The 24,601-nt window shown below is 34.8% G+C and overlaps 1 protein-coding gene across 1 annotated transcript in view; it reads left to right on the top strand.

Annotated features, from left to right (window-relative positions):
- The window catches only part of ADAM10 (ADAM metallopeptidase domain 10), a 108,114-nt gene that overhangs the window by 51,371 nt on the left and 32,142 nt on the right, over positions 1 to 24,601 (top strand). The window contains exons 5-7 of the mRNA XM_032481088.1: positions 12,724 to 12,821; positions 19,667 to 19,816; positions 22,297 to 22,389. Coding sequence (XP_032336979.1) covers positions 12,724 to 12,821; positions 19,667 to 19,816; positions 22,297 to 22,389 — 341 coding nt within the window. The remainder of the gene's footprint in view (positions 1 to 12,723; positions 12,822 to 19,666; positions 19,817 to 22,296; positions 22,390 to 24,601) is intronic.

A 24,601-nucleotide genomic window follows, 5' to 3' on the forward strand; every position in this document is an offset into this window, starting at 1 on the left:
CAAAACTCTTATATTGTAGAACAGCTTTAAAACTCATCCTAGGAAATAAAATTATATTTGAAAATTTTATTTTTTTTTCTGAAAATTATCACCTCATGATTTTGTTTTGCAGTGTTTGAAGTTTGTTTTTCCAAAGAATTGAAGGAATTCAACTTATTGTACAAACTGAACATTGCATTTAAAGATGCAGTTTTGAATATAGTTCTCAATAAACTGTCAAGTCAAATGTTTGAGAATTTGGAAAAAAGTTTGTAGACATTTGATTTGGTAGTAAGGAATTAATTTGAAAGTTTTAAATTAAGACTTCATAATCATGTGCATTTTAAAAATACAGGTTTTTCCTTTTGGGGGCATTGTTTCTTCATTATGCCTTATCAACAAACTGTTATGGGAAATAGAGCTGTCTGGAGTGGACTAGAAGATTGATGAGTATTGAATTTAATAGAATTCTGTAACTTTACTACTCTTGTAAAAGGCAGTAAAGTTATTTCAAAATCCTAAGTTTAAAAGATGATGGAAACTGAAGCCTAAAGGGTCTTAAACAACTTAAGCTGACCAGATATAGTCATGACAAGGATCCATGTCTCCTGGCTTCTACTCCAGTACTTTATTAGTTAGAAAGTTAGGAGAGACTAGTTTAAAGGTGGTTAAAGTCAATGGATGTAGTAACAGTAAAGACAGTTATTGTAAGGATTAAAAAAAAAAACAAAAAACACCCACTAGGAGAAAGCTAAGGCTTTGTCTTTGGTATCATTATTGATTTGCAGAAGTGTAGCTGTGTTTGCTACTGAAAAATAGAGTAAATTTACATTTTAGGTTCAACTTTTATGAGTGATGAGTTGTAGAAAAACTAGTAGAAATGCCATTTAAGAGTATATGTATGTGTATGTTCTAGGGATAAATGGAGCTAATAAGACTCTGGTTTTTCACATCTCTTATAGTACAATTCAGTGCATGGTGTTTATGCCAGTGACCATGTGAGTGTGCCTGAGGACACTGGTCCGGGACTTGGACCCCCCAAAAGAGCTCTTTCTAAAGAAGCATTGTGATATCTGATTTATTATAAAAATGTTAAATTCTGCTCATGGTTTATAAATTTGGAGATTAAGAGATTAAATAATCTCTATAAGCAACCTTGTTATATTTATATTCAAACATTAGACTAGGAAGTCATTGATGTGGATTTTATTGGTTTCAGCAACTATAGGAAGGAAAAAATTTCCCTCTGTCCTTTTTTGGTTCTTCTAGCTAGTCTAAGAGTTAAATTGACATGAGATAGATGGAGCAAATCAGATTTAACTATGTATGTGTGGGGTCTTCATCAGAAGAATAAGACCTCAGAACAAGTTAGGCAATTGAGGTTTATATGGCATTTGAGAAGAGACGGGGCTGGGGTTTGGTATTTCAAAGGGGAGGAAAAAATGTATGGGAAAATGGAAAAGAAAATTTTCGATAAACAAATGTTTGCTATGCCATGCAGACACAGTGGGACCCAGAGAGGATTTTGGTCTCTAGTCGCTGCCTAGTTCCTCCTACCACACCTAGCCTGTATTCTTTGTAGGTATCCCTAGTGATAGTGCTCCTCGTAGACCAGGCCCTTTATTTAAATTCTTCTAGGCAGTTAAAGGAGAGGTAAAAAGAAAGATAACCTGAGGCTTCTGTTTCTTAAAAATAATCAGCCTAAAGTAATCTTCATGCCAAAGAGACAAATTTTCAGGTGGCAGATTTTGCTTGCCTACAGAATCATAGGTCACCTTTAGGTACCTTGTAGATAAACTGCTTAAAACTGTTTCAGAGTTTAATTCATTCACTCAAGTTAGTGGCAGACATGGTGGGGAGAAAGTACAAGAGGTAATGTGTCAGAACTGAGGCATGGCATGTGTATGAGAAAGTATTTCTCAGGGAAGTCAGAATGATGTATTAGAATAGCTTTGTGACCTTATGCAAGTAACTTACTCTTTCTGGGTCTCATTTTCTTCATGTTATAAAATAAGGCATTAATTAGATCATTAATAGTCCTTATTTCTTCTAAAATTTGATGTTTCCAAACTACTTTTCCTCTAAAGCTGGAAGTATTTTTGGTTTTGTTGATTATCAAATGACTCTTTAAAGTATACATTTTTGCATGTTAAGTAGAAGGCGAAGTGTGTCTACCACCATTAGAATTTTGGTGAATAGCCTTTTAGAGCTTACTTACTTAACCATTTTAAATCTCATTTGCAGTGTATCTTAAATTTGTTTCTATGCCAATACAGACAGCCCTGCCTTTTTCTTTTTAATAGATGTATAATATTTCAATGTTTCATTGATGAATGTATTATTTATGTGCTCATGAACATGGGCATTTAGATTGTTTGCCCTTTTGTATTGTTAAAAAAAAAAGTAGTGTACATTACCCCCCTAACATTTGTATGATTATTTGCTTAGATTAATTCCTGGAAGTAGTATTGTCAGGTATTTAACTTTTGATACATATTTCCAGATGACTCTGAAGGTTATATGAATCTATACTCTTCTATCTAGAAATTTAACATTTATTAAATAATGGGTTAATACATAGTCTGTAGGCATATTTCTCTAATTACTCCCCTAAAATGAAGTCGTAAAAAAAAGTACAGGATTCAGTCAAGGTTTACACATTATATTTTGTTGACACATCTCTCTAGTTGGTATTACTTTTTAAAATAGCTTTATTGAGGAAGAATTGACATACAGTTGACATTGTCGTACGTTAAGTATATAGTTTGGTAATTTTTAACAGATGTCTACATCTGTGAAACCGTCACTGTAGTTAAGATAGTGTATGTGTTGTTGACGTCCAGAAGTTTTCCTACTCAGTGTAATCCTTATTTTCTCCCCAGCCCTTCTTTTCCCAAGCACTACCTAATCTGCAGGTTAGTTTGCATTTTCTAGAGTTTTATGTAAGTGCAATTATATATATTAAATATACATATTAAAACTGGCTTTTTAAACTTAGCTCTAGAGATGGAGTATTTTGGAAATTTGAGACAAGCCTGTAGAAACAAGAGAGTGGAAGAAATGCTCCAGTTATACATAGATTCTCTCTCCCCCAAACCACACTTATCCTCCAAGATACAATTCAGATATAATCTCCTAGAAGCCTTTTCTGTCACCTTAGTTCTGAATATCCTCTACTGCTGATTATGTGTTAGCGAGTCCTCCTTATGTTTTGAACCCAGTGTTTCCACGTTCTTGGTCATTTGATGACCTTTAAGAAGAGGCATGGAAGGAAAATAGCTGTTGGCTGAATGAGTAAATTAAATTCAACCAGTATTTAATAAACTGTGGATGACTGCAGGGAGACGTAAATCTTGGCAAATAAATACTTAAATGGAATATTTGTTTACATGTCTGACACTCCAGCTAGACTGTAAGCTCTTTGATGGTGTATATTCTTGTGTCATTTATAGCTGCATCGCTTGTGTTTGGGAAATAATAGTTTTCCCCTCCCATTACTAGTTTTATGAATATATTAATACAATTAAGAGTAATAGGAAATTTATGTGTATACAGGCCCTAATTTTGAATGTGTTCTATTTTATAGTCAATCTGTAAAGTAGTTAGGGTCTTAGAACACACTTTTCCTGTAGGAACAGTTTTAAATGGTAGACAGTGCCTAGTTAACTGCAGGCAGAATGTTAAAAGGTTACTGGAGTCAACAATTTGGTTAATGGTCTTTGGTTAATGGATGACCTTTGAAAAGAGGTGTGGAAATCAGCTGCTGACTGAAAAATTAAATTTAACAAGTGTTTATTGATTTGTGGGTGAAGGATTTGTACAGGGAGGATTTTTAAACCTTCAGGGGAATTCTCAGTCAATAATTGAGAATCAAAGTGTTATAAATGTGAAATGTCATCAAAGCAATGGCACACACTGCTGGGGGAGCCATTGAGGTATGTAGGAAGACGTCCCAGGAGAGGTGGCATTTGATTTGAACCTTGAAGATAGGGATAGATTTTTGACTGCTACAGATAAGAATCTGTGATGACTGGGAAAGGTAACTATTACTCTGTCTGCAACGATATTTCTTTTTATCTGTCACAGCTCAGGAACTTCAGGAAAGAAAAGATACTGGCATCTTCTTTGGCCTGGCATCACCTGTTTTCTGTGTATAGGTGTACAGTCCCAAATTGGATAAAGGGAAATAACAGTCACTTTAAATCAATGTGATACAAGTTTTCATGACAAGTTTCAGTTTTAAATTTTACAGATTTAATGATAAATTAGTTAATATTATTTGAATGCCTAATCTGTGCAAGACACTTTCAGATACATTGGATACAGTGATGAACAGGGCAAAGGTTCTGTCCTAATGCACTTTAGAGTCCAGTGATGTTATTTATAATTGATCAGAATAATAGAGCAACATCTCTGCTATTGACCTGACGCTCATGTGATCCCTTTGGCCTCCAACACTAACCCTTCTTAAAAATCCATGGATGGGGAGGAAGATGCCTCACTAGCTCCGTATTTCTGCCTCCTGGGAGATTTTTGTTGTGAGTGTGTGTGGGAAAGGGGACCATCTTTAGCTTTTCCTCCCCAGGGACCTTCCCCTTCTTCTGCTCTTCTCAGCCTCCTCAGAGACTGAACGTGGGGGATGGGGAATGGGGTACTAGGGAGAAAGGGACCTCTGTCCACTGGAATTAGGAGGAGGAAGGACATTTGGAGGCTCCCAGACCCATTCTTCCATTCCTCCAAACTCATCCCCTCCTCCCCACAAAAGCCTACTCTTCTTTTTGCTATGTCTCAGTGAATCCTTGTTGATTTTTGGCAACTTTGGGAATAAATTGCATTTTCATGGGCAAGGACCCCACCATCTACTCTCCAGATATTAACAAAGCAACATTTTGTACATTACCTTTTGAGGGAGTCACTCTTTTCAAAATTCAATTAATGTAATTAAAAGTTGGGTTATTTGATTCAAATTTAGTGATTCATAGCATGTCATTGGAGGGATTGTATCAAGTTTTGGTGTTTAGAGAGTCATCTATAGCAAAGGCTTTGGTCTCTGCAGTCAAATTCCTAACCCGGCGGTCATGTGGAGGGAGGGTGCCTTGCTGGGAGTAGTGAGATGGCAAAGTCTACTCTAGTTAGTGAGTAGTGAGAAGTGGGTGTTTTATGCATGGCTCTGTTGCACAAAGGTCTGCGCAAAGGTCTGTAAATATTCCCCCTTCCTGGAGTGGCTGATTTAGAGTTAACTAGAGCTATTTCCTGTTTGGGGTAGTATCACAATATATGTATTATTTATATTTGTGCCTCATACAACAAAACAGAAGCAAGAGGTTGGCATGCAGAGGAGCTGGAAGAAAGGCCATAGATTTAAAGCTGATCTTTGTTTTAAATAGGCTGAATATTCTACACCAATGACTCATTCTTTGTGAAAGAATATGCTGTTTGGCCTTTTCAGGGGAACTACAGTGCATCCTATGATTTAGCATCTCAATGAGGGCTTATTCATTAGTTGAACAAAAGCTTTTTCTAGAAATGGGGATTATATTGTCAGTAATTTTAGAGGGAAAATGTCATTGTCCATTTTCATAGTTAATGTGATGACTGGGAAAAACAGGCTCTTTTTGAAGTTTTGAAAGTATGTGGGAAACATTTTATACTTGATTCCTTTTTTTCTTTTGGGAGAGATTTGTGCTGACAGATTTGAAGCATAAATAAATACTGTTTGTTGTTTTGGAAATATTTTTTTCTTAACCCTAAATATCAATCTTTCAAAAAGAATGTATGATACATAAATTTATGATATATAAAATAAACTACAAATAAACTAAACGCTCTAGCTCCTTTATTCTAGTTCTTGATGTTTCTAATGTTTAAATTATACTGTGCTAAATAAGTAATAGTTTTATTACTTTTCATTCCCCTATACATTTGTAAACAATAAGAGAGTTTTAGTATTTTGACAAAAAGTTGTGAAGGTCATGGAATAGTTGTAATTTTCCCCCTTGATTATTCAGGTCACTTGGCATAGTTTGAGCTTGCATGGTCAGTTTTAGTGCTTGTACTAATGTGGCAATGCAAGGACTGCCTGTAGTTAAATAGTGAAATAGGACTGAGAAGGGACTCCGGAAATGCAGTATCATTGCCAGATGGCATAAAGGAACTGCTTGAGGTTACAGATTATGATTTTTGAGTGAGAATATAGTCACCAGTTTCTCCTCCAGCTGCATTCAGCTGGAGGGGTACAGGTAGAGGGTTGAACTTAAACAGGTTTTGGTTAGAGTTGGGTGGGGATGGCAAGGGACTTTAAGGCAAATGCAGTGGAGTAATTATAATAAAAATTAACTACGGGGTTTAAGCTGAATAAGGAGAAAGAGAATGTCCAGTAGTGAACTGGATGGTAGCATTGGTGGATTGAAGGGGTTTTGTGATGTTTTGTTGGAGTCTAAAGAGAGTGCTCTGAAAAGATGAGTGGTGGAAAGAGAGTAAGATGTGGAAGTTGAGATTTATCAGTAATGACAGGTTCAAGAGTGTGAGCATGTGAGTGAGACTGTTGAGGGTAGGAGAAGACCAGTGGAGAAAAGGTAGTATGACTGTATTGGAAGGATCATCAACGCTAGTGTCAGAGTAACTAAGAATTACGATGGGGTGGTGTCAGAGAGCATGACAGGGAGTTAGGAGCAAAACATAAGGTAATAGAGGGAAGTAGTGACTTGGAGGTAGCAAATACCTATAGTAGGTTGGAGTAGTTGAGGGTATAGTCTCCTGGCTGTGAAAGCCGGGCCCTAATGAGAATAGTCCTGATGGTCCCCAGGCAAAACATGGTAAACAGCTGTGAGTGTTTAGTGAAGTGAGGGGCAGGGGAATGTCTTCCCAAGAACAGGGAGAACTCTGGGCCCTTGATTCCTGCTGGTGTCCTCCTGATGGAGGCGAGAAATGCTGCAGAATGAATGATTCTCTTGACCCCTGCCAGATGATGGACCAGAAGAGGTGATTTTGTGAAACGTAAGTACTCTGTTGATTCCAACCAAATGCTGCCCATTGTGGGTGGGATAGTGGCAGGGCAATCTTACTATCGAATCCAGGCCACCTTTTTACCCTGGGGAGTGATAGCCTGCTAGATGGTTGTTCTTTTCATTATTATCTGCTGGCTTCCTTTCAGCTACTGCTGATATTAGCCAAATGGCAGTATGGTATTACGTTGGTACTTGCTGGGCTTCTGACTGTGTGGAGGAGTGGTAGGAAAGAAATTCACTCGAATATCAGCTATCTCTACAGTGTCACAAATACATATATGTATGTATATACGTGTATGTTTATGTATATAAATCAACTTTACATATTTTATCAAATAGATGAGGTACCCATTAGATAGTAGTTGTTTGATTACCTTAATCTTAATGTTCAAATGCCCAGCATCGGTGCCAATGTATCAATGACAGAGAGTGCCAATGTGCTTAGTATTATTAATATCTGGAAAGTATATTTTATTGGAATACTATATAATAGGGAATGCTGATTATCTATAAATCAGATATGTATATTCTTCATTGGTTTCCCTTACCATTATGTTAAAGAAAATGATGCTACAGTTAAGATAGTGATTATTTTCTGTTCCTAAATTTTGTAAGATGTTTAGTTAAATGCTCTGTACATGTAGTTGTTCAGTGTTTGGAAGCTATAAAATTGTCTCTTCCAGAAATACTTTGTAGCAGCTCTTTTGTGCCTGTGTAGGAGCAGATTCAAAATGTATTTTATCATATGCCTTGAATGAAGGGTAAACCTAGTTTCTATAATGATTATATTATGATAATTGGTATATCTCACATTTGAATAAATTCAGGCATATCAACTGACTTCACCATATCTTGAAGTATATTAATTGAACTGAATTATATATGAAAACAAAAATGTTGTTTTGACATATGGTGGACTGACAAGCTAGATTGTTAATGGACCTCACAGCTTTTTGCTCTAAAACTGAAAATCTTGCATTCAGTAAATTCTCTTGAAAAGCTGTTTGAAAAATGATAATAGCACTTATTTCTCTAAGCATGCAAAATATTTAATCTGGGTGTTGCAGAGCCTCCCGGCTTCTATCTTTAGTTAAAAGATGGAATTACTACTATTGTGTGAATATCAGTCTTCAACTTAACTATATGACTGATTTTTTTTGGCAAAAGTTGTGTCTTGGAATGAGTGAAAACTAGTTAAAAAGGAAAGTGTTTAGAAAACAACAATGAAAACTAACACTGTTAAACAGTTTCTGAAATGCTGGGCCAGAATTATTTTGGCCTGTCTAGGACAGGAAAAACTTGCCAAATGCCAGTGGAGATCAGATATATAATGAGTTCTATTCTACTTAACAAAAAAAGTTTTTGCCATGTCTTAAAGGTAGTGCTATCTATAGTACTAAAAGCCCCCAAAAGAAGTGACAAAAGGCACTGAAAGCTCATTTCTCAGTATGTCAGGGTTTAATGTGAGTATCCTAATCAGGCAGCTTTTCTTTATGAAATGAGTCAGGAATCTCGGCTGCTTTACTTTGTGCCCATATTACTCTGCCATTCCCAACTTGCCTCCTACTAGCCATTCAGAAGGGGGAAAGAACATGAGAGGATCCTGGCTAGTACACTTAACTACTGCTCCCATTCCTTCAGCTAGAACTCGGTTATTTGTCACACCTAGCTTGGAAGGGAGGCTGAGAAATTTAGTCTCGCTTTGTACATAATGTACATGATGAGGAACCACAGTTTGGTCAATGACTGCCAAACTGTGCCAAGAGTAAAATGGTTTTTTCAAATAAAATATTTGAACATTTAAAAACTTTTTATTGGTTCAGTGATTGATAGGTGATATAAAGGGTTTTCAGAAGGTTGGGTATTTTGCTAAACACATTATTCCCTAATCCCTCCTGCCCCATACACTTAAAAAAAAAATTGGGGGTGTGTGTGGGGGAGGGTGTAGCTCAGTGGTAGACTGCGAGTCTAGCATGCACGAGATTCAATCCCTGGTACCTCCACCAAAAGTAATAAACAAATAGATAAACCTAAATACCTTCCCTAGATACAAACCAAACCAAACCAAAACAGATTCTTTAAAAATTTGGTGATGGTGAAATGTGAGGGATGGAGAGACTAGCTATGGTAGATGTTCAGGGAGAGTTCACCTGAAAACCAGGATGTAATGATTTAATCAATGGCTGCTTCTTTCGAAAGTATCAGTTAAATAGATTTTTATTTGGGAGTGGGGTCATCGATGTACACGCACCAGTGTCTGTGTTCATATCTGTGCCAGAGAGAGCAGTTTGAGTAATGAAGTTATTATGATGGTTTTAAGAAACTTCATGATAATTTTGAGCTATAGTTTTTAAAAAGCTCGTGTGTGTGTGTGTGTGTGTGTGTGTGTGTGTGTTGTGAGATATCTAATTCAGCTCTTTATAAAATTTCATAAAATATTGCAGATATGTTTATTTCATTGAATTTAAAATAACCTAAGGTAAATGGCAAAGTAGATTCTGATTAACTTAAGCATTGACTTAATAAACAAATCTAAATCAAGGCACCACAAATTGACCCATAAAGGAAGAATAAGAACAGAACGTACTAATTGAATCATAAGTTAGTTGCTTATCACTTTGGAACAGAAATTGAAATAAGCTTTTGAAAATGTATACAGTAGTCTCTTTCATTTTTCTGTGGTAAAATATTTTGTGTATCAGTACTCTATAAGCATTTTTTAACTTATTTGCTCCTGGGTCAGCAGACCCATTGCTCCTGGTTCACATTGTTATCTTGTAAGAAATAGATAAGTCCGTGATTTAAAAGAAAGTTAGCGGGGAAGGTATAGCTCGGTGGTAGAGTGCATGCCTAGCATGCACAAAGTCCTGGGTTCAATTCCCAGTACCTCTGTTCAAAAAACAAAACAAAACAAATAAACCTAAAATTACCCTTCCCCCCCATTAAAATTTTTTTTTTAAAGGAAAGTTAGTGAATGAATCAGGCCACATTTTTACTTGTTGGAGACTGGACTATCCCAGTATTGGGGTAAAATAACACCAAATGGTGGATGTATAAATAATGTCAAACTATGGACTTGGCTTCATATAACAATTAAAGCAAGTAGCAAAATTCCAAGGGATCTAAAGTCTATTAACTGAATAAGGAACTTAAGTGTGTGTGTACACTTGTCTATAAATGTGTCTGTCCTTTTTTTCTTTGCTTATTGAAATGAGTTTTCTTGGCATGGAGAAACTTCTTCAGCTGGTGGTTCAGACAAGCTAGATTCCATTAAGAATCTGGACAAGGGTCACTGGGACATTTCCATGTTAAAATTATAGTAGCAGAGGAATGCATTGTGATAATACTGCAAATCTACTAAAAGGTGAGATTGAATATCTTGGCATATTACACTGGAAAACTTTCCAGCCTTTGCGGTAGATTCTTATTAGATATATGTTGGATGGGATTGTATTTTCACTTTCCCAAAACCAACCTTTGAAACATTCAAATAATAAATATTAGATTTTTTTCTCATTCAACACTTCAGTTGTGTTAGTTTTCCACTTTGAAATCATTTGAACTTGTTCCACCAATACTGCAACTGTTTAGTCCTAGTTTTATTTAGAACATTTCAAACTTAAAAAAAGTTAAAAGAATTATGCAATGAACACATATATCCTTCTCCCAGGTTTGCCATTTAAAAAAAAAAACATTTTGCACTGCACGCCCCACTACCTACCACCCCGCATTGCCATACACTTTTTTTTGGGAAATCATTTGAAAGCAGATTGCAGACATCGAGAAACTTCACTGCTAAGTACTTCAGCACTCAGTCTCCTGAGAATATGTACGTTTCCTAAATAGCTAAAATTGTGTTTCACCCCTAAACCTTAGCATTAATTCAGTAATATTATTTACTATACAGTGTATGATAAAATTTCTCCAGTTATCTTAAAATACTTTTTTTTGCCTTTGTTTATTATGTCGCTTTTAGTGTCTTAATTACTGAGCCCCTTTACACATCCCCCTCCCCAGTTCTTAACTTTTCTGTTTTTTAATAACAGAAAATTGTCATTTTTTTTCACGTGTCTAGGTCAGTGACTAATAGAATGTCCTACATTCTCAGTGTGTCTCGTTGTTTATTCATGATTAGATTCAGTTGCCATATTTTGCCAACAATACTGCGTAGGTGAAGCTGCATTTCTTACTGCATCACAAGAGGCACATAACATTGTTCTATTCTGGTAATGCTTAGTTTTATCACTGGGTAAATGAATAATAATTCCTGTTTCTCTTTGATGTGAAGGTGCCTTTCCCCTTATAATTAATAACTGATCTGTAGGGTGATACCTTCAAAGACTTTAAATATCCTACATATCAGACGTCTTTCCCCCAACAGGTGTGGCAACCATTGATGATCCTTTCCTAAATCAGTTTTTACGTGTAGGGTGGTAAAATGGTAAATTTTTAAGTCTGTCGTTTCTTTCACACTTACTAATTGAGATTTTATAGCTGTTAAGGTCTTGACCTCTGATAAAAATGAATTTAAAGTTTAAATCGGAGCCGTTATATGTAGCTGTTGTATGTATGTTATATGTATATGTGTCGGTTGTCCATAATTCCTACCCTCTACCTGCCAGTTTAGATTTGTATTGTAGTATTTAACTAGTATTTCAGTGAAAAATAGGTCACTAGTGTCCGCTTTAGATTCTAGATTTACTTAAACAGTGTTTCTAACTGTAATTCTGTGTATTATATCTGTATGCTACTTAAGGATGTTTCAGTGCTTCCCCTCTCACCTAAGTCTTGGTATTTTATTTTGACAGTTCTCTTAATTATGATTACTAGATTGAATTATAAAATTTATTCATAAACTAAGGAGAACCTTAATAAGGGGGAAGTATGTGAACTTTGGGAGAGTGGAATAGACTTTTAAATAACTACACTAAATTGGACAGCTCTTTGAAAATAGAACCAATTCAGTTAAGACTAAAGTAATCACTGTTTAATTATAAAAGGAAAACAAATGATAATAAAATAGTTATTGCTTTGTAAAGCATTCACTTGAATTATACATTGAAGAAATCTAAACTCATGTCTGCTTTTACTGTGCAATGGAGCATGTTTCTAGTTTACTTTTCCTTAAGGCCAGTTGGTATTCATTGAAGGAATTCAAGCCAAATATAATATTATATCAGCCCTAACGGTAGTTCAGATTAAGATGACTTTGTACATTTGCAGAATAAGAAATTTAATGTGTTTGGAGGGAAGGTTAAAAAATAATGAAGTATTATGGTAGCTCACATAGAAAAAGATGTGACAATGAATATAAATATGTTCATATATGACTGAAAAATTGTGTTCTACACTGGAGTTTGACACAACATTGTAAAATGATTATAAATCAATAAAAATTTTTTAAAAAATGAAGTAACTTGCAGTATTAAGATGCTCTAAATATCGAGAGTGAGTAAGGTTGGGAAAGTTAAACCTAGAATAAAGAGTGGTTATTGTTCTCTTTTAGAATCACAAATCATTTGTATGACAAAAATCTAGAGGCCAATGATGTTTTATTGAAGGAGAACTTTAGAACCTGCCAGCTTTTAAAATGAGAATGACTAGCACAATACCTTTCCCAGTGGTTCTCAATAGCTTTTGTGGCTTTCATTAATTATGACAGTTAAATTTTCATTTATAAGATAATTGGTAATATCTAAACATGTGACAGTAATGACATTTCTTCTTTGTGTTTTAGGCTATCCCCATAAATATGGTCCCCAGGGGGGCTGTGCAGATCATTCAGTATTTGAAAGGATGAAGAAGTACCAGATGACTGGTGCAGAAGTAACACAGGTAAGGATTTTAATACCAGCTTTTGTTTAAGAGATAAAAATGAGCTTGGGCATATGTTCCTACATTAAAAATGTATGGTCTAGGATATATAAAAGACTTACACTGCTGTGGGGGAAACATTTATATATTTTAATGCTCAGAGACGCCAGGTAACTTTATATTAAAAACTTGATACTGAGATTTCAGTACAGATCTGCATGACTCAAAAACAAATTACATGTCCAAAATATACTCCTACATGTTTTATAATAAAGTTAAAAAAAATCCAGCCTGAACATGTATTTTGTATAAATGTGTTTGTATTCATATGAAAATTAAAGTGACCTACTTCCTCTGGTTTGCCAGGGACTTCTCCACTTTAGCATTGATTTGTGTGTCTCTGAGCAAACCAAGATGGTTCCCCTAAAAAATGACAGTACTTCTGGTATTTTAATTGTAAGTTTTTCTGCCATTGACTATTGATCTTTAATTCTTTTTTTTGACCTCTTTTATTTTCGTCATAGTTGGTAGGTTTATAATTACTAAAAACACAAATTTAAAATGAAAAAATTATTTTTTTTATAATAAAACATTTACCATGTATTTTGGACATCCTTTCTAAAAGTAGTTTCTTGAGTCACAAATGTGATTTGTCTGTTTCTTGATCTGCAAAATGACATAAATTTCAAAAGGATCTTTCAAATATAAGTGAGATTTTATTCCTGCATTTGTTGAACAATTTTCTATTGATATGTTAGAAGATCTTGATAGGTTCTGGGAATATGTGGAAATTAAGATGAAGGCTGCCCTCAAAACATTTATAATTTAATTGGAGACACAGAAAAATTAAAGGTAGTAAGAAATAGAAAGAATTAAGCAAAGAGTAGTATTCTACACAGAAGAAGACTAGTTAACCTAGCCTTGGAAATATTTGAGGACAATAATCAAAAACTAAAAGAATAAGCAGAAGTTAAGTTGACTATGAAGAGGTAGAAAGATAGGAGGAGCAGTATATACAGAGGTCAGAAAGATAGCAAGACCAGTAAAGAATTCTTAGCTCCAGGGTGGAGTGCAAGGCTAGAGACTGGGAGACTAATTAGAAGTTGTTGCAGTTATTCAGTTGAGAAGTGATAATGGCTCATATAAGGGAGCAATGTGGATATAGAAGATGCAACTACAGATCGCTAGATATAATAGAGTTTACAGTGGCTAGATATAACGTTAATACACAAAAGTAGGTTGCGTTTTTTTATATCAACAGTAGAACACCAGAAATAAAATGTAAAGGAGGCTATCATTAATAATAGTATCAAGAATATCATGTATTGAAGAATAAATGAGCAAAGAATTATAGGACTTAAAAGGAAAATTATAGAACTATGTAAGAAATGTTACAATTGTTTTTATTATGGAGAGATATACTATATTAGTGGAACATACTACCTAATATAAAAATATTACTTTTCCTTATATTGATTTATAGATTCAGTGCAATTCCATGCATATTACAGTGCAGTTGTTCATAGCGCTTGATGGGTCTAAAATATCATAAAGAAAAGTAAAGGCCAAAAAGAAATAAGGCCCATCTGAAGGTGGTCAGTAGGAACGAGGAATCTACCCTAGAAGATACTAAGACTTATTGTAGTAATTGTGGGTGTGATAGTATCGTGAGAATGAACAAATTGACCAAAGGAATAGAACTGAGTCCTCGTGAAACTTTGTTATGTGATAGAGGTGAAATTTCAAATCAGTGAGGAAAAGTAGAGAGATCATTGAATAACTGGAGTCAGAAAAAATGTTTTATCCATTGGGGAAAAGATGGAGTTGGCTCTTCATCTCCCATTATATTTAAAACCAAACAAAATTCTAGATACAGTATTACACATCTAAAACCAATACTTTGAAACTCTTCGTAGGACAAGTGGAGATTTCCCCTTCCAGTTCTGATGGAGTAACTGGTATCCAAGTAGCCATCCTGCAAAACAAAGCAAACAAACAACAAACAAACAAAACAACTAGAAAACTAGGGGGAACAAAGAGAGAGGGAGAGAGGGGAACAATTGTTCTCAAATACTGGCCAATAGGCAGTGCAGGAGTGAGATCTGTGAGAGAGGAGAATTAAATATCTCCGCGATTCCCTTGACTTTTTGACTGGTGGCAAACTTTCTGGAATGGCACAATGAAGAGCATCTCAAGAAGAGTAAGAAGTACACTGCACACTTGCAGAATTGAAGAGACAGGTTAAAGTTCAGGAAGGCGGAGGTATCTGGATTTATGGACAGAGTATCTGAGAGGAGAGAGCTATACTGAAAAAAAGCTCCAGATACCTGCATGGGGGTCACCTTGAGTCTTAGCCGGATTCTAAGCTGTGCTTGCATAGGGTGATATTCTGTGAGAAGACTATTGGAGAACAAAAAACTGCTGAGGAATCTGTGAACTGAAGAAGTATCAGAAATTATACCTGGTAGAGATTTCAAGCCATACTAGGAGCAGGCTAACCTCATGCTAAACTAAAGGCTACTCCAGACCTGCCCTAACTAAGTGGAAAAACCAAGCTCCAGAAAAATCAAGGTGATTTTCATGTAAATTAACTGCCTGTCAGAACATAGCTCAATAATACTTGTTAAAGGAGGACACTGAATGCAGATACTCAGCAATGTAACATTTACACTGTTTAGCATTCAAAAATCATTGCTAGATGACAAGAAGTTCAAGAAGTTGAAAAATGTGATCCACAGGCAGCACAAAAAGCTACCCAGATAGAAACAGACTAGACATGATAGCATTAGCACACAAGGAAGTTAAAACAACCATTATTATGTCCAAAGAATTACAAAAAGCTATGAAAACAAAGAAGAACAGAAATTATGATAAAAGAACCAAATATAATCCCCCAGTGGTGATTTATATAGTAATTAATTGACAAACAGATTCTAAATGTTACACAGAAATGTAAAGGACCTAGAATAGCCAAAACAGTTTTCCAAAAGGAGCAAAGCGAGAGGATTTATACCAGTTGGTTTTAAGACTTACTATAAAGCCATGGTAATCAAGATGGTGTCCCCTAAATTCAGGATAGACATATAGATTGTGGAACGGAATAGAGAGTGTGGTCAGCTGATTTTCGTAGAAGTCCCAAGGTAATTTAGAGGAGGAAAGAAGGGGTGAGAAGGGATAAATTGGGAGTTCGAAATTTGCCCCTCTCGGGGAGTGATGGAATTGTTAGCTATCTTGATTGTGGTGGTGGTTTCATTGGACTATACATCTATCAGAATTTATCAAGTTGTACATCTGAAATATATGTAGTTTAAGGAATCATACCACAATAAAGGTGTTAAAATATAAAGGAGGAAAGAGTGGTCTCACAAACAGTACTGCAACAATCGGGTATCAATATTTCTAAAAAATGAACCTGGGGAGGAGGGTGTAAGCTCAGCAAAGAGCGCGTGCCTAGCATGCACAAGGTCCAGGGTTCAATCCCCAGTACCTCCATCAAAAATAAATAAATAAAACTAAATTACCTCCCCCTCCAAAAAATAAAAAATTAAAATTAAAGAAAATGAACCTGAACCGACAGTGTTTTACCTTATACAAAATTAACTCAAAATGGTTAGTAAATCTACATGCTTAAAGCTGAAGCTACTTGATAAAAGCATAGGGGATATTTTTGTGACTTTGGAATAGGCAACAATTTCTTACAGCACAAAAATACTTAACCTGTCAAAAAAATTTTATAAACTCGACTTTGTCAAAATTAAAAACTTCTTAAAAGACACAGTTAAGAAAATGTAAAAAAAAAAAAAAGCCACAAACTGTGAGAATGTCAACAACACACACATCTGACAAAAGGCTTCTCTAGAATATGCAAAGAACTCATATGACTCTAAATTTTTTTTAAAAATGCACAATCCCTAATTAAAAAATGGGCAAAAGGATTTGAAAAGACATTTGACAAAAGATGTTAAAAAAATATTTTGTATTTTGAGATAGAGAAACACTTTGAGTAAGGCATGAAATCTTTGACTATTAAAAAATTAATTTTTCACTGTATGAAAATTAAGAGTAAAAGATACCTTAAAGTGAAGACACTTACAGGTTTTAGACAGTATTCACAGTACATAAAATTGACAATTTTTCAAGAAATAAATAGTCCTCTATTCAGAACAACTAATAAAAATCAACCTTACCTCAGAATATAAATATTAAAAAAATATATGTCTATGTTTATATTTGTGTCTGCATTTGTGTATTTGTTTGGAGGCATTAGACAGAAAAGATGGCTGTGAAGAAATACTAGGCCAAATCTTAGGGAAAAAAGAGGACACTGACATTTGGGGCTACCTTTTCTCTAGTTGTATCTTCTAGTTCCTAAGGAGGTAGCTAAGAGATTGAAAAACTGAATAGATGTCTCCAGATTATTGAGGCTAAAGATTAAAATACTATATAGGGCCTTCTAAGTAGGGCTTTAGGTTGGGATCTTGAATGAAGTGTTGCTCCCTAGAAGTAGGGGTAAATCAGAAGCGGTTCTTCCTCCCCTTTACCAAGATTAAAGTTTCACATCACATCTTCTTAATCTCTGATTGGATTAAGATAATCCAGGATTACTAGTGCATCAAACCTCATTGCTTGCCAGAAGTAAAAATAAATCTTCTCAAGAAAGATATCATAATCTGAAGCCTCAAATTATATCTATGGTTTTCTGTATACATTATCTGGCACTGAGTTCCAAATTATCAGGATATGAACAAATAAGACAGTATGATGGAAGAATGAGAGGGAAAAAATTATTTACTAAAATCAGCCATTCAAGAATAAATGACACAGTATACACCCTCAAAGAGCTTACGGTCTAGCTAGAGTGTCAGACATGTGAACAACCTAAAAGTATTTGAATAATGAAATGATTAGATACAGATACAGACTTTATGATGTGTTCAAGTAGATAAAGATGAAATAAGAAATTTCAGCAGAAAATTGAAAATGAACATAAGAACCTAATGGAAATTCTAGAATTGAAGAATAAAACAACAGGAATTAAGAATTTGATGGATTTAGATCTGGATGATATGTCATAAGAAAATAGAGTAAATGGCTTAGAAAGAAAAGGATAGAAAATACAGAAAAGAGCTTAAGAGATAGAGGTGATATGTTAAGGAGGTCTAAAATACGTGTAATTGATATCTCAGAAGGAAGAAAATGAGAGTGAAATAGGGACAGATAGTGGCTGAGAATTTTCCAGATACGACAGATGATAGCAAACAACATATTCATTAAGCCCTGTAATTATCACAGGAAAAATCTTTTACAAAGAAATTAATACTTTAGCACAATATTAGAAAAGTATAAACACCAAGAGATAGACTCTTAAAAGCAACCAATAAAAAAGTCCAGTCATCTTCATAGAAGCAACAGTAAAAATGACAGCTCATTTCTCATTGGAAACAGTTGAAACCGGAAGACAATGGAATGTGCTGAAACAGTAACTGCCATCCTAGGATGATGTACTGAGTGAAAATAGATAAAAGTAAAATGAAGACAGTAACTAAGAGAACAGTCAAACATGGAGTTCAAGGGAGAAGGAAATTATAAAATGTGAGTGTAAATTTGGAATTGTGGCTTAAAATTTAATTTAATTTGAATTCTCTATTACTGTGTCATCAGATTTCACTTAAAATGGTCCTTATAGATGTCAGCAGATGTTTAAGTGCTTGGGTTCAATAGCAGAATTAATTCTTTAAACAAATACTTATTGAGTGTCTACTGTTTGCCTGCCAAATATGTTAGCTGATAGCAGTATAGAGAGAAGCAAACACAGAGATAGTTTCTTCTTTCTAAAACTCGTATTCTAGAGGTTAAAGTAATGGTGGTGGGCTGGAGACAGAAAATAAACCGATAACCACATGATAAGCTGTGAAGTTGTACTATGTAAGGGACATGGGTGCATGGGTCTGTGAGGTGGTAAAATGGATGAATTGACCTTTGCTGAGTATGAAGAAAGAAATTAACTAGATCAGGAGAGGCAGCATCACCATGTGCAAAAGACTGTGGCAGGAGAGAGACTGTGTTTTGGAGGATTGGAAAGGAGGCCTGTGTAGCTGTGGCACAGAGAGTTAGAGCTGGGTAAGTCAGTGGGGTCTCTCTGTGAAGTAGCATGGAATGGAACAAAGCTGGACAGGCAAGTAGAGTCTGCGGTGCTGATTGGGTGCATTTAAAAGGTTTAGGGCTTTTTCCTTAGAGCAGCAGGAAGTGTTTGAAATGCGTTATGCAGATGGATAATATTTTGGATTTTGGCATTTTGAGAAGATTGTGGTATGAAGATTAGGTTGAAGGCCACTAGTGGATATAGATAGATAGACTCCATCCCTCTTATTGCAGTACTCTAGGTAATAAGTGATGGTGGCTTGGGCTAATGCAGTAGAGCCGGAGGTGATGGGCAGATGCCCTAAGTATTTAGGAGCTAAATTTGACAGGGCTGGGTGAAATTAGAGGTGGTGTTAGGTATTAGAGGTGAGGCAGCGTAAGATAGGTAAACTACCGTAAGACTTGCTTTATATTTACATGATTACACATTAAAAGATATTTTTTAAATCAACTAAAGTCCATAGTTTATTCAGGTTATTAAAGGGTATGTTTTGAAAGTGTTTCAGAGTGAAAGAATTGCTTGAATAAATAAATCATCTACACAGTAGAATGTTACCAGACTGAAAGTGATATTTATGAAGAAATTTTAACAGCATGAAGAAGTACCTATGGTCTCACATAATAAAGCAGAAAATGAAATTGCTTATAATGTGTCATCTTAACTATATAAAATTATAATAAGTGAAGCATGCTAATGATCAGAAATGACTTTCTTTGACATATAGACACCTCATGAAGATCATACTGTTAATGGCCCAGAACTCCTGAGGAAAAAACGTACGACTTCAGCTGAAAAAAATACTTGTCAGCTTTATATTCAGACTGATCATCTATTCTTTAAATATTACGGAACACGAGAAGCTGTGATTGCCCAGGTATTTATAATTTTGCTACTGTTTTGTTTCACATACTGTCATATTATTTCTTTATAGCTATATTTTCCTCTAAAAATTAAAGTTACTGTATATCACATTTTGGAAAAATAAGGAGATGTATTTCCAATTGTGATATGATAAAATATGTAACATAAGAACACAGATTACTGAAAGACTAGTTAGGATATTTTAGTGTCATTCAAGAGAGAAATGTAAGAAAATGATCTCATGGAGATGATGATATTGGAGCTTAGCTTTGAAAAGAGGGTCATATTTTCATTTGTGGTCTTAAAGGAGGGAAAGTTAGAGGAATCCTTCCAATAAGAATATTTAATTTCTGTTCTGTATTTTCATTGTGTTTAGCACTTTCTGAGTTACGTTATTATCTGCACTTATGTCTTTTCAACCCTTATTAAAATATAAATTTTCTTGAGATACTCTTCAAAGTAGCCTTTGTTGATGGTATCCATTGAGGGTTTGATGAATGCGTTTTGAGTCCAAGGATTTGAGACTGGGAGGATGGAGGCACCAGTAGTATAAGTGGTGAACTAATTTTGACAGTAGTGATGAACTTATTTTTAGACATGTTCAGAAGCCCATGTGCATGGGAGAGGTTAGCCTTGAGCTTTCTGCATGTAATTTAAGGATATGAAAGAGATAGTTAAGGAGAGAGAATGAAAGGGAGAGAATGAAATCAGAAGGAAAAGAACTGGGAGATACAGTCCTTCTGTTGAGTAGGATGAGGAGGAGAAGCTATGAGGTAAAATATAATAGTTGAAAAGGTAGGAGGTTAAATAAGATCAGCCAAGGAACAAGCAAAGTTTCAAGACAAAATGCATAGCTAATAGTGTCGTATCACAGAGATATCAAAGAAAATGACCACAGTGTATTAACTAGATGGTAGGGATCCTTTCACAGTGTATATGTATATTGAATCATCATGGTGTACATTTTAAATATCTTACATTTTGTTTGTCATTTATGCCTCAACAATGCCAAAAAAGAGAATGATTATAAAAGTTAGTTGATTTTCAGTTATTAGAAGATTACTGATGGGCTTTAAGCACACTCTCAATAAAGTTGTGATGGTGGAAACATTGCAGACCATAAGGAATGTGCTGGCAGGAGCAGTTAGGGTTTTAAGAGATGTGAAAAACTGAAAAGAAAAAAAAAAAATGGTGGCTTAGAAATAATATGAAATGTTTGAGTGAAAGGGGAATTCTTGAGAAGTTGGTAAAAAGAAGAAAATGACCCAGTAGAGAAGCAGTATAAGATGTAAGAAAAATAAAAATTGATGGGAAACAACATTCCTTAAGGTCCAGCAAGGGTTAGGATCAGGAATATGGAAAAATTACACTTTAAGGAAGAGTTACCATTTGAGGAAGACAGCAATGGATTAAAAATAGAAAAATTTGAAAGTTAAGAGAGGGAAGTCAAGATAAACTTTCAGTAAAGTAAGACATAAGATCATCTGTGGAGAAATGTTTGAACGGCCCCCGTTGGGGTTTAGTAGACACAGTGAGAATTGGATAAGGATTGGTAGGCAAAGCTGAGGTTAGATGGAGTGAATTTATGATGGACCCTATCTGCACTGTTATGGTGTTCTTTATCAATGTTTGCCAACCTGGCTACTTTTGAAATTATTATTGTTAATGATTCTATTTGAATATCTTATGTTTATACAATTTCTTTGAAAATAGTTTTGAAAGTATATATACATATTTTCACGTAAGTGGTAGCAAGAGTGCTTTTTGTAACTGAAGATAGGAAGGTTGCTATAGAATGGTTTAGAAACCAGAGAGTTTAGCTGGGAGTCAGCTAGGTAAACAGGGGTTCTTTTTGTGTTCTGTCACCCTGTTTATCTCTTTGTACAATTTAGCAAAATCTGAATGTATGTTATTTATATTTGTATTACTTTTTTCTCTTCTTCCCCCTCTAGAATAAATCTCTAAATTTATAGGGATCTTCTCAATTTTGTTCACCACTATGCCCCCAGCACCTAAAACAGTGCCTAGTATACAGTAAGTGGTGAACAAAACTTAGAGAATGTGCACTAGTGCAGTAATGGAAAGACTAAATTCAGAATGACCGAGTGTCCTGATACTGTCAGGGAAGTATTCCCAGAAGATATTTGAGCTGAGTCTAAGGGATGAATACCATAGGCATAAGGAGCAGCATGTGAAAGGCATGGAGGTATGACGTTTTGGGATGGATCGAGGAAACAAAGTTTTATATAGCTGAGGCAAGAGTACATGTTTGTTTTGACCAGAGAAAAGTGGAGAAGTCACAGAATTTCCCTCTCAGCTGCAGTTCATTGATATTTTTCAGCCTTTCGTACAGTATATGATATAGACACTTTAAAATTTGAATTTGGTGGAATATGAATAATTCTTGATTTGGGAAATGGAAATTCACATCTTTTTTACATTTCAACATTGCCTCTAAAAAATTCTTCTTTTTTTTTTTTTCTAAATCAATAGATATCCAGTCATGTTAAAGCGATTGATACAATTTACCAGACCACAGACTTCTCCGGAATCCGTAACATCAGTTTCATGGTGAAACGTATAAGAGTAAGGAATTTCAATAGATAAGAATATTGAAAAAGAGAAACAATAACGACAATGTTTACAAAAAGAAAAATGCTTGCTTTTTACTTCATCTTTGTGCATTAAATAGTTCAAATTAAATTGTATTTACTCATACAGTAGATCTTTACTCTTTGATTTTACACACACACACACAGGGGACACTTGGGTTTATGATTTAAGAATGAAGTCTATAGGGCTTTACTCTGGACTGCAAAAGAAGTATGATAGAAAGTACTGTTTTCTATCTATCTGATTAACATACCAGTTAGAAAGCCTTCTCAATAACGACAGATAGAGTACTTGACATTTTTTCCCTTGGTGTTATTCCCCAGTTTCTTCAGATTTGGCTTGCAGTGTATTTCAGAGTGTGTCTCATTTGATGTTCCAGTGGAGGGAAGGATAGATACAGTCGTTAAATAAAATTGGAAGCTGGAAAAACATTTAATACTATTTCTTCTTCTTGAAATTTAATAGTACACACTGATGTATTCCAAATTTTGAGAAATCCTTTGAGAAAGAAACTCATACTTTTCTAAACTAATTTAATCTTTTTTTTGTATTAACGTCAACTGAGACTTCAAAGAACTGCAGAACACACTTTGAGAAATGCTGGTCCAGAGTCACTGATTTTTAGTTTTAATGTTATTAATTTTTAATAAGTAAATACTTAACTTAACAAAATTGAGCTGTTTCAAAAATTTTCTAAATATGTAGTCTTTCAACGCACTTTAAATGTTTTTAAGAAATTATGAATTAGATAACCTGAGTTTTAAAAATCATCATTTTGCAAAAGTACTTGCCACAGGGTTTCTTTGTATTTATGCTTCTTACATGGTTGGCTAGGTTATAACTTTAGTACATTCATGCAGTATGTTTAATAAAATAGCTGAAAGTGGTCCTTACTTCTAAAAGTGGCATGATTAAATATTACATTGGATTGTTTTAAGGTGAAAGACAGTTTGTAGGTATACAATATAAGAACTATTTGTGATCAATTGCTTTCATGTATTTTGAGAGCAATATAAACTTTTAAATGAGCAAGCGACCATGATAAGTGGTGTAAGTACTGCTGTTTAGTAGACAGAGTAATAAAATGCAGAGTACGAAAAGTAGAGAACATCTGAAAAAATTTTAGTGAAGCACGTTTTTTTTGAGTAAAATAATGTGCTTTATGAAGAAATGCATGTATATAAAAGGGTAATGTGGCATTTGGTTGTTTTCAAGCCTTTAACTAAGATTAAAATTTTATATCTCATCAGTTGAAGTTTGTGACTCATTAAATAATTTGAAATTTATATTATATAAGCAAATATTTAAGTATTGGTCATCTCATTTTTAATATAGATAACTAAAATTTCGATGCAATTTTTATTTGTAGCCAATATTACAGAAGCATCAGAGAGTCTTATTTATATGTTTAGTGGGAAAAAGCCATATGTCACATGTCTGTAAGCGTGGGCTACTTGAAATATATAGTGTTCTTGTTTCTGGATTCTTTCTGTGTTAGATGAGCATAACTGATTGCTGTGGGCTAATTGTTAATGAATGAACCAGATGTTCTCAAATCTGTTCTTAGACAGTTGCCCTCAGTGGTGTTTCTGTCATCCTGTGTCTAATTTAAGCTCCTTGGTTTTACTGAGGGATGTGGATCCTAAAAAGACCGATAGCTTCATTTTTATGAACTGTAATAGCCTCCCCTTAATACTCATATTTTCAGTAGACTGAGATTTGCCTTCTAAACAATGTTTACTTTCAATATATTCCTTTTTATTCTTTATCCACAGTCCTGTATATAATTCTTTGACTTACTTAGGGAAAGCCAAATTGTTCTAGGACTTCAGGGCATATGGCAGGGCTTTCTGAAAGGAAGCAGAGACTAATAAATGAAAGCTATTGTTTAGTAGAAGTTTGGTATCAGAACTGATTATTCTTCAGATTGTGAAGGAGAAGCCTGCAGCAGGAGTATAGTAGCTAAGTGTCAGAGGAAACATTCTGGAGGAACTCAGCTTGAAATAGTAAGAGAAACAAATTAGCAAAGAAAAAAAATTCTTATCCATGTTCAGGGAAAAACATTGAACTTGAAGTTAGTTTGGCTTGCTTGACTGAGGACTTTCCAGGCAAGGAGAACCAAGAATATGATTTGTCTGCTGAATTGACAGTCTTAGGTTCAGTATCTATTTTATGTTCTAATAAT

The sequence above is a fragment of the Camelus ferus genome, chromosome 6 (assembly GCF_009834535.1).
Source record: "Camelus ferus isolate YT-003-E chromosome 6, BCGSAC_Cfer_1.0, whole genome shotgun sequence".
Classification (NCBI taxonomy): domain Eukaryota; kingdom Metazoa; phylum Chordata; class Mammalia; order Artiodactyla; family Camelidae; genus Camelus; species Camelus ferus.